General features: G+C 46.9%; 1 protein-coding gene across 2 annotated transcripts in view; it reads left to right on the forward strand.

Annotated features, from left to right (window-relative positions):
* The window catches only part of RPA1 (replication protein A1), a 56,343-nt gene extending 49,090 nt beyond the window's left edge, over window positions 1–7,253 (forward strand). For both annotated transcript variants that reach the window (XM_030861843.3, XM_060290520.2), the window contains 2 exons: window positions 1,608–1,694; window positions 3,328–7,253. In XM_030861843.3, the coding sequence (XP_030717703.1) occupies window positions 1,608–1,694; window positions 3,328–3,435 (195 nt within the window). In that variant the 3' untranslated portion in view covers window positions 3,436–7,253. The remainder of the gene's footprint in view (window positions 1–1,607; window positions 1,695–3,327) is intronic.
* The last annotated feature ends 9,790 nt before the right edge of the window (window positions 7,254–17,043 follow it).

Genomic DNA, 17,043 nt, shown 5'->3' on the forward strand with positions numbered 1-17,043 from the left:
TAGTTTTATTTAATTCAGGGGATAGATTACTAATTATCCTAAACTTAAGAAAGGTACTTGCTCAAAGCAATTATACTCCAATAAAGATGTTAAAAAAAAAAAAAAAAGAAAGGTACTTGCTCAGATAAAGCATGTAAAGACCAATAAAAGCTATATTTTCTGGGCCACACAAATTAGCATCTATCTGTAGATTTTTTTCCCCTGTTTTCCTCCAAATCAGTTAGGATACTTATAAAAGCCACTAACAAAAAAAGGGTTTGTCATTTGTTTTGGTGTGTGTGTGTGTTTCTTTTCTGTCTTCTATTCTGTCCGTTTAGCTCTGCCCCTGTGTCTCTTTGAAATTGTCCATGAGCTCTCTAAAAATAATCCCAACAAGCCCTTTTACAGAAATAACTGGAATTGACTTTAAAGTATGATGGTATCTTTTATCTGTTTTGCCTGGTCCTCTATTTTCATATCAGATTTTAAGGCTCGAGGCAGCCTTTCAGGATTTTTTATGAGCTTATTACATTTGGCTGGTTTCACTGCCAGTGAATGAGGACATATAGAAACTCTTCCCTCGGGAACTATGATATTCTTAGAGTATGCGCTGCATGCTTTCACTGGTCTTGAAAGAATGATGGCAGCTGGTATGATTTTCTGAAGGTTTAACACATTGTTTTACTTACATACCCGAAAGCCTGAGGACTTTGTGTGTGTGTGGAGTAACCTTTACACAGAACAGTTCTATATATAATAAAGCTATTTGCATGTTTCAGGTGGCTTGCAAAGATAATACTTGACTGATATGAACTGTTTTTTAAAAAGTTCTTGTACATTTATTTTATGCATATTTATATAAAATGCTTTCTCTGATCCCTGTTTACCAGACTTTTTTTTTTTTTTAGTTCAGCAGCTTAATCAAATAGTATTTGAGGGGCCAGAGAAAGAGGGAGAGAGGAGTATCGTTTTTAAACTTTTTCCCTAACCTTTGCCTACTTTTCCTGTCTTCCTCACTTCCTCACCGAATCCATCGCTGTAAATCCAGAGGCTGAAATAATGCATATGACAACTTGAACTTTTGTCTGAGTGTGTCCTCCCATTCTCAATTTGTGACGAAGATGCTGAGCCTCAGATCTATTCCCTCACAGACTTTTAAAGTTTAGAAATGTGTTCCCGAAGAGTGTTTCAGTTTCTTTTTTATTGTGGTAAAATATACATAAAACTTACCATTTTAACCATTTTTAAGTGTAAGTTCAGTGGCATTAAATACGTTCACATTGTTGCACAACCATCACTGTCATCAAGCTCGAGAACTTTTTCATCCTCCTAAGCCGAAACTCTGGACCCATTAAACACTAACTGTCCACTGCCCCTGGCAGCCGTCGTTCCACTTTCCGTCCCTGTGAATTTGACTACTCTAGGTAGAGTATCTTAATTTTTAATAAAATTCTACCTAAACAGTTTTATGTGATGAAATGTCACCTTAGTCATTCCTAAGAAATTTTAAACCACTGGGGGTGATCATTTTCTCAAGGATTTTCCTCAAAGTCTTTTCAGATATCTTATGGACATTTTCGGATGGTCTGGTAGTTTCCATGCCTACCGTTTGACGTTTGTTTTTGCAGAACGAGCAAGCGTTTGAGGAAGTTTTCCAGAATGCCAACTTCAGATCTTTTACATTCAGGATCAGGGTCAAGTTGGAGACCTACAATGTAAGTAACATCACCCAAGGTGCAGGAGGGTTAGCCGTGGGGAACTGCTGTTTGTCACCCCCAGCAGCATTATAGTGTTAACTGTCAGCTCCTTGCTTACTGTGTTCCAGACCCAACGCTAAGCACCCTGCATTTATTACTCATTGAATCTTCCCAGCACTGGGGTACCAAGCATCATCGTGTTTTCAGATGAGGAAACAGCCTTAAAGAGAGGTTAAGGGTCTCGTCCAGTGTCAACATCCAGAGAAAAAATGCTATGTGGCCTTTTTTTTTTTTTTTTTGGCTGTGCCTTGCGGCAAGCCAGATCTTAGTTTCCCCAGGGATCAAACCTGTGCCCCCTGCATTGGGAGTGCGGAGTCTTAACCACTGGACCTCCAGGGAAGTCCCGCTCTGTGGCCTTTTCAGTTAAAACCTGGGGGTTCTTGGTTTGTGTCCCGACAAAATGGACTCACATCTTCCACATGGTTTGCGTTTCTAAAGTCAGTATGTGAAACAAAGACCATATGTAGTTAAAATTACCTTGAAAATTCCTTAAATTGCTCATAACATCATACGGTTGTAAAGTCGTGATGAAACAGCCTTTATTGAGTACTTACTATCTGCCAGATACTGTTCCACACCCTTTACATACATTGTCTCGCTGCATCCTGGCAGTAACCCTATGTGTAGAAACTATTGTTAGCCCCGTTTTTACCAGCAAAACAATGTAGGCATACGGAGAATGAGTAACTTGCCTAAACTCACATGCTAGCAAGTGGCAGAGCTAATAATGGCACACAGGCAGTCCAGCCTCAGAGCTTTGCTCTCAGCCATGCTTAGAAATACGACTGGGTTTAGTCAGTACAGAGCACACTGCAGCGTGTGAGCCCCTGAGCTGGCCTCACCCTGTTCTGCCTCTGCAGGCAGCGTCCAACCTAGAGAACCTGCGGCGAGGGGAAAGAATTCAGAAAACTCCTCTGCTTGCCTCAGGGTTTACTCGTTCTGTTTTATTGTCAGACCTTAACCCTAATACCTGCTGATAGCTATGCTTGGTTTTGTGAGCGTTAAATGAGACAGGGACTCCAGACGTCAGTGATAACGATGTCAGGGTGGTGGATGTCAGGGTGGTGTCGGGAGGGAGGGATGGAAGGGTTGCTCGGTCCCTGAGTGGTGTGGACAGGGCAGGTGAAGGGCAGCGAGGTTGCCTCTCTCAGGGCTGAGGTGGGCCCACGGCAGGCCTCCCTCCTCTGCCGTGGGTGCTTCTCCGCTGCCCACGGCCCCTGCTTTCAGAGCCAGCTGTGTGGCTTTAGGAAGTCACGGTCTACTCTGGGCTCCTGTTTCCCGCTCTGTAAAGAGAATAAATTGAACTTCATGAGTCCTCTGAGGTCCATTGCGCTTGGAGTCTAGGTTCCTGAGCATTTGGGAGCGCGAGGGACAGGTGAGAGGGGTCTGTATCGAAGGGAGGCCTTTGTCCACTCTCCCGGCCCCAGAAACTCTGCCCTGGGCTCTCACCATCATTGTTTCCTTATCGGAATGACAGAACTCTGAACCCAGCGTGTCTTTGTGATTTCTCCTGCTGGGATCATTGAAACCATTGCCCAGTGGCCACAGGCTTTCTTTCCTTCGTTCACAAATCGCTTTTCTCTTTTCAAAGGATGAGTCTCGAATTAAGGCCACTGTGATGGACGTGAAGCCCGTGGACTACAGAGAATATGGCAGAAGGCTGATCACGAGCATCAGGAGAAACGCTGCAGCGATGTGAGCCGAGCCTGCTAACGGGGCAGGAGCCTGTAGACAGAGGGCTAAAGCGAACTGACCCCCGATCCCGCCCCCTGCCCCGCCCCGCCTGACGACTGTGCGTTAGCTGCACGGTGTGGAGTGCCTCTCTGTGGGGGACTAAGCCATTGCCTCTTGTGCGCATCTGGGAACCCACTGGCAGCAAAGGGAAGTCTGCTCGGAGGGCTGTGGTGTAAACCGTGTCAGACCTCGGGGTCAGCTGGCGGGGAGCGTAGTACCAGTCACTCCTTCTGTCTTTAGGCTTTTGTCAGTTTTATTAAGATTTCATTATCTTCAGCCAGGAATTATGTCACGAGTAATTGACCCTAAATCTGCAGATGATGAGATAAATTATGTAAGTAGGGTTTCCACTTCTCCAGTGGTGACACCTCCACGGTTCGGGCCCCTTCTCGGGAGGGAGAGCCGAGAAGTGATTGTGCAGAGGAACCTGGGTGTTTTAGTGGGCGTGTCTTCCTAGATCCAAAGGCTCTCTTTCTAGAGGTGCCACGTAGTTGTTAATGCTTGGAGTGGCAATAGGGTAGAATTATTAATCAGTCGTATCTTTTCTAACTGAAAATATCCTTCCTTCAGGGTCTGATAGACTGAGTCAGATGGGTCTGATATTAATCAAAATGGTCTCTTCTGAGGAAGGCTGATAAGCATTGACCTGCCGTCCCCTAGGGACACCCAGGCGGCAACAGAGCATTGCTTTAGTTTTCCCTTCAGCTAGTGCTGCATTTGGGTTGGTATGCCTTTTCTACCTGTACGTATTTCTTGCATTTGTATGTTTCTTTTCTTGATTAAAGCTATGTTAAATAGAAGGGATTTTGAAAGGAGAAGCCCTTTGTTTCCATTGCTTTGTTTAAAAAACAGTATAGTCTCAGCTTGTGAATCCTACTTTCTTTGAATGCAAAGGGCTCTTGTAACTGGAAAGCAATTAATTAGCCTTCATAATAAATGTTCACTGGGGGGAGATGTGAACTCATTACAAACTCGAAGATTAGTCCAAAGCATGGAGATGATTCTTCCTAATGTTTGCAGCCCTGAAATGCATCTTTAAAAGAATGAAAAGACCCCAAACGAAAAGCCGTTGTGCCCTGGAACGCTGATGATCTGGCACTTTGGGATTTTACTGATGTTTACACAGCAGTCTTAACACCACCAGGCTTTGAAATGTGAACAGACAGTGAGCTGGGAAGAAAACAGTAATTATGCTGCTGGGCTTTTCAGTCGGCAAGAGCATGCTTCCTCTCTGTGTTCCTAATCATATTAATTACCTATCTGGTTGCTGCAGCCCACCGCTTGGCATTTGCTGCGCAGCTCTCTCCAAGCATCTAGGCAGCGTCGCAGTCTTCCTGCAGCACCAGGCCCTGGTTTTTAATCTGGGCAAGTGGGGCACGTGGAGGCCCTTGGTGGAGCTGGGGAGTGATCACGTCCTGTCTGTGTCATCCTTAGCTGTCCTCTTTCGGGAGGAACCAGCCGGCGCTAGGCAGGGTGACTCCCATTTCCCAGAACATAGAGCGGCCTTTTCTCAGGCCCACTAATTGAGCACGTTCTAGTCTCAGAAGATGGCCACTGGGCTGCACTTGATTCTTTGGCCGAGGCCTCAACGATTTTTATGGAAGCTCCTTTCTGTCTGACCTTGCGTGTAAAGCGCTGACTAGAAAGTTATACTCTTCAGCACTCTGGTGGATTGACAAATTGTGGGTTAGAAGTGGCAATCTAGCTTTCAGTCCGGTAATGAGTCTTTTATATCCGCTGCTCCCAGCATTCCCTTCTTTCCCTATCACGGTTTCCACCCTGTGAAGAGCACTGACCAACGGTGCGACCCTGACGCGTCTCTGGAACATTGTACCAGCCACCACGCGTTCTCGATGCCCACGCGGTGACACGAGTACGTCTACGCAGATGCGATTAGAAGTCCACAGGGGATGTTCTGAGATAGGGCGGCTCCCTCAAGGGATGTTTAGCAGATTTCCCTACTAAAAATCAAATCACCAGTAGCGGAGCATCAGGAATTGGCTCCACTGTTAGGCTTCTAAGAGCTTCAGGTCCCGAAGGGTTGCCTAAATAGATTCTGGCCCACAGTTCTTAGAATTTTCTTGGAGATAGTTTACCCTGAAAGGCTGTTCGTGTTCTATTTCTCATCTTTCACTTAGAGATCAATGTTTATTTTGCGTACACCATGACATCAGCGTTAGGCAATTAGGAGAAAATCTAATCATTTCACCTTTATTTTAAATGGCTCTTGGATTCCCTCCAGTCTCATTGTGAAGCAGGCAGGGGGAAAAAAAGGGTAATAATCTGATTTCTGTCCATATTTTTAGTGTTTTATGCTTTCCATTAAAGTCTTGCTTATCTCCAGTGTGCTTGTTCTGACTTTTTGAACTGCAGGGTCAAAAACTTCCCCTCCCCAACATTTTTTTCCTGAGTGGCCTGTCTTCGAAAAGTCTAAATAACATTGATCGTGGTGTTTAATACACGAATGAAACCCATGGTTATTGACTATATAATTAATATACTGTCTAAAAGTGAAGTTTGGTAGCCCAGTATATACAGGTTTATATATTGACGTGTTTCTTTGGCAATATGCCTTCTAAGGTTTTATTCATAGAAAATGAAACTGTTCGTTGCATCTCGTTTCCTTGTCACTTGTTAGAAAGCCACTTCTCCCCCCAGTAAATTGATTGTTTCCTTATCTCAAAGAGAGGATTTCCCCCCTCGTATTCCCCCTCCCTTTTTTATGCAGTGTGTTAGCTCTTAGTTTTATAATCCACTCTGCTGGTAGAGTTCTGGCTTTCAGAAACACTTTTGGGAATAATCATTTTTTTCCTCAAAAAAGAGAGACTTCAGATGTTTAATTTTCATTGTTTTGGGAAAAAACCTCAACTGAGCATGTTTCATTATTAAGCTGATAAGTATTGTTAATGTCAAGGAAAAAAAGGAAAAGAATGGGTACTGTTAGGCCCACTGATTATTTCTTAACACAAGTAATCCATGTTCATCGTAGAAAAGTAACCTGCAGACAAGAAAAAACAAAAAACAAAATTGTCCCACCAATCGGCAATAACTGCTTGTGTAGCTGACTGCTCTTCTCTATACTTGTATGTGTGTATAGTTTTAACTTAAAAATGGGGTGATATTATGCATATTATTCTGTGACACTTTGTTCCTAGCACTAAAGGATGGACCTCTTTCCTACTTCAGTAAAAATAGATCTGTGTTATTTTTTTTTAGCTCTGCATCATTTTAATTAGTATTTGCCTATACGAATGTGTGAATTTATTGAGCCAGTTCACCTACTGGATATGTATATTTTCTAGCTTTTTAAATTTTATTGAGATATAATTGGCATATAACATTGTATTAGTTTAGACGTACACATACTTTCTAATTGTTATCATAAACTCAGATTTTGATGGGCAGAAGCATCATCCTTTGTTGCACTGGGAAAGTGTGTGCCTTCTCCTCTTGTTCTGTACGTTTCTCTGTGCCTTCTTTGCCTCAGTCCAGTGAGAGCTCCTCTGACCCTCACGGCTGGCAGGTGATTTGAGCGGGCACTAGAATCCTCTGGAGCAACAGCAGGTAGAAGACCAGGAAGGAGAGGCGCAAGGAAGGCCCAGAGCCACCGGTGGCTTCATCCTACCTACCACGTGGACGGGGTTGTGGCTGCTAGAGGAGGCTTGGATCCTCTTGTTTTCTGCTAGAAATGGCCTCTTGAACACATCTGACTTGCTTTATAGATCAACCTGATTCTTTATCTAAAGCTATTAATGAATGATTATTAAAAATCTTTTCATTACATTTGCGATGGAGGTTTCAAGTCATTGAGAAAAGTACGTAACACCTGTCTTCATTGACCGCCTGCGCCACCCTCTCCTTCTAGGTGACTAATTTTGTTGGTTTGGTTTTTGGCCACACCGCACAGCTTGCGGGATCCTAGTTCCACAACCAGGTAATGAGCTCACGCCCTCAGCAGTGAAAGTACGGAGTCCTAACCACTGGACCGCCAGGGAATTCCCCTAGATGACTTTAAATCAAGATAACCGGGACTTCCCTGGTGGCGCAGTGGTTAAGAATCCTCCTGCCAAAGCAGGGGACACGGGTTCCATCCCTGGTCTGGGAAGATCCCACATGCCGCGGAGCAACTAAGCCCGTGTGCCACAACTACTGAGCCTGCACTGTAGAGCTCGCAAGGCACGACTACTGAGCCCGTGTGCCGACAGCCCGTGCTCCGCAACAAGAGAAGCCACCGCGATGAGAAGCCCGCGCATGGCAATGAAGAGTAGCCCCCGCTCCCCGCAACTAGAGAAAACCCGCGTGTAGCAACGAAGACCCAGTGCAGCCAAGAAAAAAAAATCAAAATAACCTTGTCCCCAACATCTGCAGTCTATTTGGAGCAAGGCTTGGGGCTAAGTAGTAATATCACAACTCAAATTAAAATTCAGTAAATGGAGAGATCACTGGAGACTGGAGTCATCAGAAAAGATTTCACAAAGAATTGGTTGATTTGAGGCTCACAGATTGTATCCTTCATTTAAGTCAAGGCCATCTGATCTATATGGAAAACACATGCAACGCCGGCTAACAGCCATTCATTCCATATTCACTGCTGGCAGATGAAGCTATGTAGATGCCATGAGAGTTAGGTAGATGGCAGCAAAGGAAACTGGGCCCCTGTATGAGTAACGTCTGACCATGGCTGATGGAGGAGGACTTACGTGTATTACCTATTGCCAGACCCCACTCTTGCACTGGGCTTGTCCTAAGAGTTTGTGACTCGCCAGTGAACTCGTGGCTGTTCTTGAGACCGAACCTACCACCTGGCCATTTTTTTGCAGCCTTCTAGCTTTGTCAGGTTCTTCATGGCTGTCACCTTGGACCCCCTTACTCCTTAGCTGTTGATAAATCTCCGATGTATACTTATCAAGAAAGCAGTTTCTCTTTCGGCCTTGAATATAGACCACGTGAAAAACAATCCCACCTGCCTCGTGAGAAATGTTTATATCCAATTCAAAAGTAATCATGTAGGGCTTCCCTGTTGGCGCAGTGGTTGAGAAGCTGCCTGCTAATGCAGGGGACACGGGTTCGAGCCCTGGTCTGGGAGGATCCCACATGCCGTGGAGCAACTAGGCCCGTGAGCCACAACTACTGAGCCTGCGCGTCTGGAGCCTGTGCTCCGCAACAAGAGAGGCCGCCATAGTGAGAGGCCCGCGCACCGCGATGAAGAGTGGCCCCCGCTTGCCGCAACTAGAGAAAGCCCTCGCACAGAAACGAAGACCCAACACAGCAAAATTAATTAATTAATTAATAAAACTCCTACCCCCAACATCTTTAAAAAAATAAATAAGCGTGTAAACTTTTGATAATTGTGAGCCAATCTTACAAAATCGTATGTGCTCCCTGGGGTATTACCCAGTTGGTAATTGGAAGTTGGTGCTTTCATTAAAAATGACAGCTTCCTCAGTTAACATTCTTGTGCTTGTAAAATGCAGATAACTCAGCCTATATTTAACTTGTGTGGTGCAGCTTCCTTTCCGTGGTTAGGTAACCAGGCGCTGGTGCCCGGGAAAGCAGGGGAGCTCGCTGCAGGGAACGGCAGCTTTGTGCCCATGAATGCCCTACCCCGAAACGGAGTCAGAACAACCAGGACCTTTTAAAAATAAGCTCTGATTGGACTCTCATCTCTCCTCTCACGGTGGACACTGCTGTTCATGTTGAAGTTTATTTATATCTTCAGTCAGCCATGGTACAGAGGTCATTTCTATTGGCCTAAAATTTTAGAGGCTTATGTTTGCTTCGGAAAGCTGATCTCCCCAGCACGTAGGCTTGGAATGCCAAGCTGGTCTTCGTAGAAGCTCTTCTGCCTCCACAGCAAACCACCCCCTACCACTACCACCACCACCACCAATTTCTTTCTCCGCCATTTATTTAAAATTTGAACGGCTTTCGAAGGTGCATCCCTGTAGACGAGCTCTCCTCCCCTAATGGGCTCTCTCCAGGCAGCAAACCTTCCACGAAGGAGCCACTAATTAAACAGAAAATGGTTTGTCTTGCTTAGCGACGTTCCATGAATCTAGCAGTCAATTTAGAAGATGGCAACATCCTTCTTTATGGCTATGACTTTAATAATATTCCTTTTTTATAGATTTTATTTATCTATCTATTTTTGGCTATGTTGGGTCTAAGTTGCTGTGCGCTGGCTTTCTCTAGTTGTGGTGAACGGGGGCTTCTCTTTGCTGTGGTGCGCAGGCTTCTCTCGTTGCAATGGCTTCTCTTGTGGAGCACGAGCTCTAGAGCACAGGCTCAGAAGTTGTGGCGCGTGGGCTTAGTTGCTCCGCGGCATGTGGGATACTCCCAGACCAGGGCTCGAACCCGTGTCCCCTGCATTGGCAGGTGGATTCTTAACCACCGCGTCACCAGGGAAGCCCCTAATAATATTCTTTTGTCTTCCCGCCAGCGGTTAGGGTGTGTGTGTGTGTGTGTGTGTGTGTGTGTGTGTGTGTGTGCGCGCGCGCGCGCGCGCGCGCATGTGTGCGCGTGTGTGTCCTGTTTCTGTCTTCCTCTCCATCTTGAAGAGGAAGATTCGTTGCCATGGACTTTTTATGAATATCCTTATTAAAGTTACTCTTGAAGGATCAAACCCACGCAGAGCCTTCCTGGTTGGAGAGCGGGGCTGTGGGAAAGCGTTTCCATTTGCAGTGGAGGCACGCACAGGGCTTTCAGGGAAGATGCCTGTCAGTCAAAGGGCTCTCGTGTTGTGAGAGGCCCACACGGCTCTCTGGCCTTCTCCCTCCGAGGGAGAATTGGAGGTGTTAGCAAGCTTCCCTGGGCAGCATCACTCCCGCCCCGGTGGATGTGCACACCCCAGCCAGGCTGCACATGACTCCTAATAGAACCTTTAGCTCCTGGAGCCGAGTCTCATTTCGTGTGTGTTATTCAAGTGAGGGAGGCTAGAAAAGCAGAGCCCTCTTAAATAGAGAGTGACATCCTTGCATCGTAGTGGTGTTCCGTTCGTGACATAATTGTCACAGCAAATTACCAGTTAGGTTAAATATTGAGCTGGTAGTTCTCGGAGCTTCAATTATTTGCTCCACCCCACCCTCCCCACCCGCCCCTACCCTTGCCATCACCTGCTATCCTGCACTTCTAACTTGATCTTCTGCCAAGTGGTAGCTTTTAAGTGAGGCTTAGAGAAGATACACTTTACAACGGGAGCAATAAATCCGGCTTGGGGCAAATTATAGGACTCCAGGATCATCTGAATGAGGGGTACAATTTTTGCTCGGCGTGGGAGGGGGCGTAAGCTGGGTCATCTTTTCCGACTTCTAACTCCAGCTATAAAACTGCTGGGTCAGTCGGTATATCTCGCGAGGCTGTTTCCTGATGTGAAAACCCCATTTGAGATGCCACAAGAAATGCAAAGGAAATAAATAGGACTCGGTCCCTTGTCTCCAAATTTTAATCCCTCTGGGGGAAGACCCACAGCATGGAAGAACACTTCTTATAAACAAGCAAAGAAATAGCAGATTGAGTGTGTGGTGTGGGAAAGGAGCGGGTGGAGAGGAGAGAAAAGACTCTGGTGGAGGCAGTCCCAACACGTGTGCGTTGTCCTCATAAGGGCGAGAAAATGGAGTGGCAGGGAGAAAAGAGAGGTCCATTTCCAGCTGAAGGAGCGGCACACGCGTAGTCTCGGGAGCAGGACAAAGGAAAGCGGGTGTGGGTGAGACCAAGTAAATCAGCGTGGCTCAAGTGACGGATCTTTGTAGAGAAATAGTAAGCGAGATTGCTGAACATCAGGAGAGCGGCTTGGAGCTTAGTACTTAAGCCCTTTGGAACGCAGGTCCCAGCGAGCATCCTTTGTCTTTAATTGACCAATTGTCGGCTGCTGCTAGAGCGGGTGTCCTGGCCAGCCAGGTGCCCGGGAGGATTGCTCCAGTGCAGCCTCTCTGCTTCGCCAACTAAAGAGCCGAGGAAATCCTGCAGGGGATGTTATTGGAGTGTTGTACACTCCATTCCTCACAAGCTTCGTGCTGGGCAGCTCATTTTCTTTGGACAAAGATAGACTGGCTCCCTCTCTTGTTGATGGAATGAAAATTCTCCCTTGCATTATGGCTCATGTGATAGCTTTGGAGGCAGTGCTGTGGGGATAATGAAGAGTCTCTTAATGGCTCTAGTTAAACCCAGTAATATCCCTCTATCAACCTTCAGCCGGCTGCGGGACTGTAACCCACATCTGTATTCCTCAACGTCTAGTACCCACCGCTGGCATCTTCAGAGCGCTAAGACGACACTGGCCGTCACTCCCCTGCCTCCCGGAGCATATTCACTAACCGGCGCTCGTCCCTTGACTCTAGGGTTGTGCCTCCTCCGGCTCCAGCCCGTCGGCCGAGGTCAGTCTCCTTGAAAACACTGGGCAAGTCCAGGTTATTTCGGCCACAGCATCACCCTTCCCAGTCTCTTAGCTACTGGCCTGCCGGTTTAGTGCCCCCAAAGGAAGAGAACTCATCTTGTTCAGGAAAAGGGGGAACTGAATTTGCTTCAGGACCCGCCTAGGTCTAATTAGTCCAGTCTGTAAGCAGGGTTTGCCCCCTGTGTGAGGTGTGTGTGCACGCATGTGGCATGCGCACGTGTGTGCCCTCGGCTACAGTAACCCGTGCTTGGCGATGGCCGCCGCTCCCCCAGCTGGGCCCGCCTCAGTCCTGTTCTCCAGGCAGCTCTGGTGCGTAAGGCCACCTTCCAACCCCTTGGCCTTCCAGAATTTCCCATATTCACCCCCAAATGGAAAAGTAGCCAAGTGGATATGAACAGTCAAGGCAACTTTCAGATGCACTTGAGTGAACTAGGATATCCGCCCCCCCCCACCCCACCCCCGGGGCAGAGGAGGGGGATGGCAAGGGGCCAGGAGAAAAGGTATAGGTGAGGACAGAGGTCACTTTAACCTAAATTAAATAATGGAAATGACACTTATGAACAGCACTGAGAGCAAGGCAGCCAGAGCTCCCTGACCAGGACAAATGGCTCTCCTGGGGAACAGCCTCCTCTCCTGGACGTGGGGGGAAGGGGTCCCTCCACCAACCAGGGCTGAGGCAGGGCCTTCGCTGCCTGATTTAGCCTGGAAGTTAAAATCGCTGGAGCAGTTTACAGAAACACCAGAGTGAGCTGTGGCCCACAATCAGTAGGCAGGATCCAGAGATGATGGCATAAACGTTTCAAATGTGCTCAGGGTAATTAGTTTTGAATTACCATGTGCATATTTTAAACATTTAAATGATCATCCCAGGTTTTCAAAAACAGGTCACACAGCTTCGTGTCGCTCACCCTCCCGGTGCAGCCTCCCCGCGGGAAAGCAGCGGGCGCTGGGCTCGGGGATGGAGCCAGGTGGATGGAGCAGAGCGGTTCTGCGGCTTCCACGGAGAGAGAGGAGAGCTGGAGCCACGCTAAGCCCTCGGATCAAGAGGGATTAGGCCGCAGCCCCGGTCCTGGCGCAGCCTGCTCTCCCAGGACTTTCCTTCCTCCAATCCAGTGTCGTCTATGCCAGTTTTTCAAAACGATTTGTTCAGGTTTTACGTTTTCCATTGTGCATGAAAATGCAATTCCCTTTGGGTAGCTTTCTTTTTTTTTTTTCCATTTTATTTTTTGAAGACCTTGGACGGATGGGAAACTTGAAAGATGATTAGCCAGGTAGGAATGACACGTGGGGTTTTACAACGGCGACCATGTCCACCAGTCAACTTCCAGCAACTTCCGTCCCTCCAGGTTTAGGCCAGAATGCAAATAGATGTTTCTAAAATTCCTAACTCAGTAAACAGCAGAAAGGGCAAGGGCTTTCATGCCACAACCCTGCGGCCTCTCTCCTCTTACAGGAATGACTAAAGGAGGTGCACGCTGATATCTTACAGAGGACCTTTCTAGGTCCTTCCTGTTTGGAGAAGGACCTAGAAAGGGGGGTGTTTATAAAGTCAGGTCTCTAACTTAATAAAGGACCTGAATTTAGAGCAGAGGCTTAGAGAGCCGCCCGGCATCCTTTTCTCCTGTTAAATGATGTTCCTCCAGCAGGGGGAGCTGGGAGAATTAAAAACTATGAGCCCTTGTCTAGGACCTTTTGAGTGGGAGCTATCGGTGCTGAGATCCTGATTGAATGAAAATTGTTCATTATGCAAACTGTGTGGCTCGATACACAGAGGCAGCCCCCAGGCACAAACCCCAAGTAGTTGCTTTTTCTCTCTGCAGATTAAAACATATGAATTGCTTTGATGTAATCTTAGAACAAATCCTAATAGAAATTTTATTTCTTCTGAAGTTGCCTGTCATTTCTTATTGCCCCCCTTCTTCTGTCCTATTAATACCCTTACAGTCAGGGATATATGCAGCAGAGTTTAGACTGTATTTGAGGATGGGAACAGTGTGCTTTCCTTGGCAATAGCCCAGGTTATTTAAATACATGTACACTGCTTGCAATATGTTTAATCTCTTGGTTTCCCCCCTCCCCGCTATTTATCATCTTAATGGAATGCTACAGAATATCCCATTATGCAATGTGTTTAAATTGATAAATTATATTAGAAAATATTGGATCAGATATTTTTAATGGTAAGTGTGTTTTGTTGAAATATTTTCTCATTAGTAGATCAGTGGCTTGCAGGGTAGGCGTTGCAAGGATTTGGGAATAAGCTATATTTATGACCTATTTGGCTAATTAAAATTAAAGCATAATTTTAGCATGAAGTTCCTGCAAGACTTTGCAGAGAGGGTGGAGGATGCAACTTGCCCAAATCCGGTTACTTTTAAAGTCAGTTGCCATAACAACTTCACGTGAGCCATATTTTTACTTGAAAATTCCTTTTAGGATTCGGTTGCTATAATAATATGCCTCAGCTCTTTTTAGGAGGCATATTTTCCTATTTTTCCTTTTGTGATCATTTCAAGGCTTTCAATACTGTAACAAAAATGACCGTGTAAATAGCTCAACTCTTCCTTCTTCCACAGAAGCAGAGTAGCCCCCCAGAATGGAAGTGTGGGCTACAGGGAATTCTTCTGCAGGGAGGGTTCTCCCAGACCACGGGGGAAGAGGGCCACGTTCTAGGGGTCCATTGCTGCAGGAGCCAGTGTCCTTGTGGGTGGGAATCATTAAGCCAACAGAATTTTCTGAAGTGTGCCTGTTCACCTTTTCTGTGTCCTGGGGGTTTTGCATAAGGCAAAGGCCAGTCTGTATTCTGGAGGCCTATCGGCTGCCGTCAACTTGTCGTTAAGAGGACCTACTGGCATTTGATGGCCAAGTGAGACAATCCCCGAAGTATTTACTTAGAAGCAGAGTCGTAGCAGAGTAAAGTTCAGTGCCCTTTCTTGTGCCGTTTAGCTGTTAACCTTCATTCATTAGATGATATGACCTCAGAGAAGCACTTGTATCCAAGATCTTCCGGCCACAGGTACACCAGAGGGGTCTAGTTGCTGCCAGCCTTCCAGCTCTCTCCGGGGCTGACACTGTCATCGCGAAGGGCAAGCTCGGGGTTCCAAGGAAAAGGTTTTGCAAGTGGGAAGAATATGGCATTTCAAAAGATTTATGGTCCCATCTCCTTGAAGGAACTCAGCTGTTCCTGCCCACTTCCTGTGTCCCTTCCCGGGCGGAAGCTGCGATCAAGTCTTTGAATTGACCCCACTGTGGCTTTAGTGACCACAGCTCCTCTTCCTGGGTCTTTCCGTGGTCCTTCCTCCCCCTCACCCATCTTTCCTCCTCCCACCCCAGCTCTTTGGTGGGATCTCGAATTGTCACATCTTTCCTGGGACTCTGAGGATTGCAAAGGAGGCTAGTGAAGACAAGAGGGGACCTGATGGCTCTCCTTCCTTCCCCCGGGGGTCTCTGTAGTGGGCAGCCCACCTCGCCTCCTGCTGTCCTTACCTGTGCAGTGAGGGTAACGCTTTCCACCACCCCTGCTTTATAGGGCAGAAGCGAGGATCAACTGCAATGATTTGTGACAAAGAGAAAGCATAAGCCCCTCTATAAATGTGCCAGGGATAATAAGTGTTATATTTTCTCCTCTGGGTGAAGCAGGCTTGGGAACTATGGAGCTTATAGTCTAGAAAAATCAGCTGGTCCGGAAACAGGAGCTGCTCTTTCCAGAGCTCGGCAGCGTGTCTCTGAAGGGGATTTTGGTGAAGGTTTGCGTCTGTCTGGGGATGCTCAACCTTTTGACTGTTCCGTACACGTCCGCGGAAACGTAATACTTGACATTTCTCAACCACCGGTTGTGCTTTTTTTGTTTTCCCCATACCGAATGTAACTGAACTATATGTTCAGGGAAATGGAAATAAAACATGATTGCTCGGTTTCGATACGAAGCTGGAGTTTCTGCTTCCTCCTCATCCTCCTTTGAGGACTTTCATCCTTTCCCCACGTTCTGGGCCCCCGGCATTGGAAGCAGACTGTCCCTTCACACAGGAGGGAGCCAGCATGGGGTGGGGATGGGGGCACAAAATGAGGGCTCTGCAGTCCGACAGATCTGGGTTCAAATCCCATACCCTTCACTTATCTGACCTCAGAATTCATTCCCTCACGTAAAAAGCACGGATGATAAAAACCCATGCCTTTCAGGCTGTTGTGAAGATTAGAAATACTACTTGTAAAGCATCTAGCATATAATGGGCTAAATTCAAAACCTGCAGGGATGATTGCTGTCCGTGCTCGTGGAAGGGCCGAAATTCCTTTGGTCAGTCTGGCCCCACTGCCAGTGCCCTGTGACCTCGGGGAGGGGGCGATATTTTCATTCCCTCAACTGATTAGAATGAGACAGCTTCTGAGCCCGGGGGTGACCTTCATTTTCAGAGTTCCTGAAGGCAAATCTGGGACAGTGTGTGGACAGCATTCCAGGTAAGTGGTTTTGACTCAGCTGAAGAATGATTTTATAATGATCAGAACCGACCAATGACATGAGGTCACTTCAGAATATAATGAGCTTCCATATGTTTTCCATTAAGAAAAGGCTGGTGGGGCTTCCCTGGTGGTGCAGTGGTTAAGAATCCGCCTGCCAGTGCAGGGGACATGGGTTCGAGCCCTGGTCCAGGAAGATCCCGCATGCCGTGGAGCAACTAAGACTGTGTGCCACAACTACTGAGCCCGCGTGCCACAACTACTGAAGCCCACGCGCCTAGAGCCCGTGCTCTGCAACAAGAGAAGCCATCGCAGTGAGAAGCCCGCACACCGCAACGAAGAGTAGCCCCCGCTCGCCGCAACTAGAGAAAGCCCACGTGCTGCAACTAGAGAAAGCCCACGTGCAGCAACGAAGACCCAACGCAGCCAAAAATAAATAAATAAATAAATTAATTAATTAAAAAAAGAAAAGGCTAGTGTAACACACATTGTAAAGCAACCATACTCCAATAAAATTTAATAAGAAAGAAAGAAAGAAAGGAAGGAAGGAAGGAAGGAAGGAAGGAAGGAAGGAAGGAAGGAAGGAAGAAAAGGCTGGTAAACATTTGCAAAGCCCCTGCAGGAGAAAAGCCCTGTGCTTGGTCCTTGAAGCTCAGAGGACACACCGTGAGGAGGAACATCCTGGCTGCAGGGCTTGGCTTAACACCTCCCTCTGATTCCCTTCCT

This window comes from Globicephala melas, chromosome 20, assembly GCF_963455315.2.
Source record: "Globicephala melas chromosome 20, mGloMel1.2, whole genome shotgun sequence".
Lineage (NCBI taxonomy): Eukaryota > Metazoa > Chordata > Mammalia > Artiodactyla > Delphinidae > Globicephala > Globicephala melas.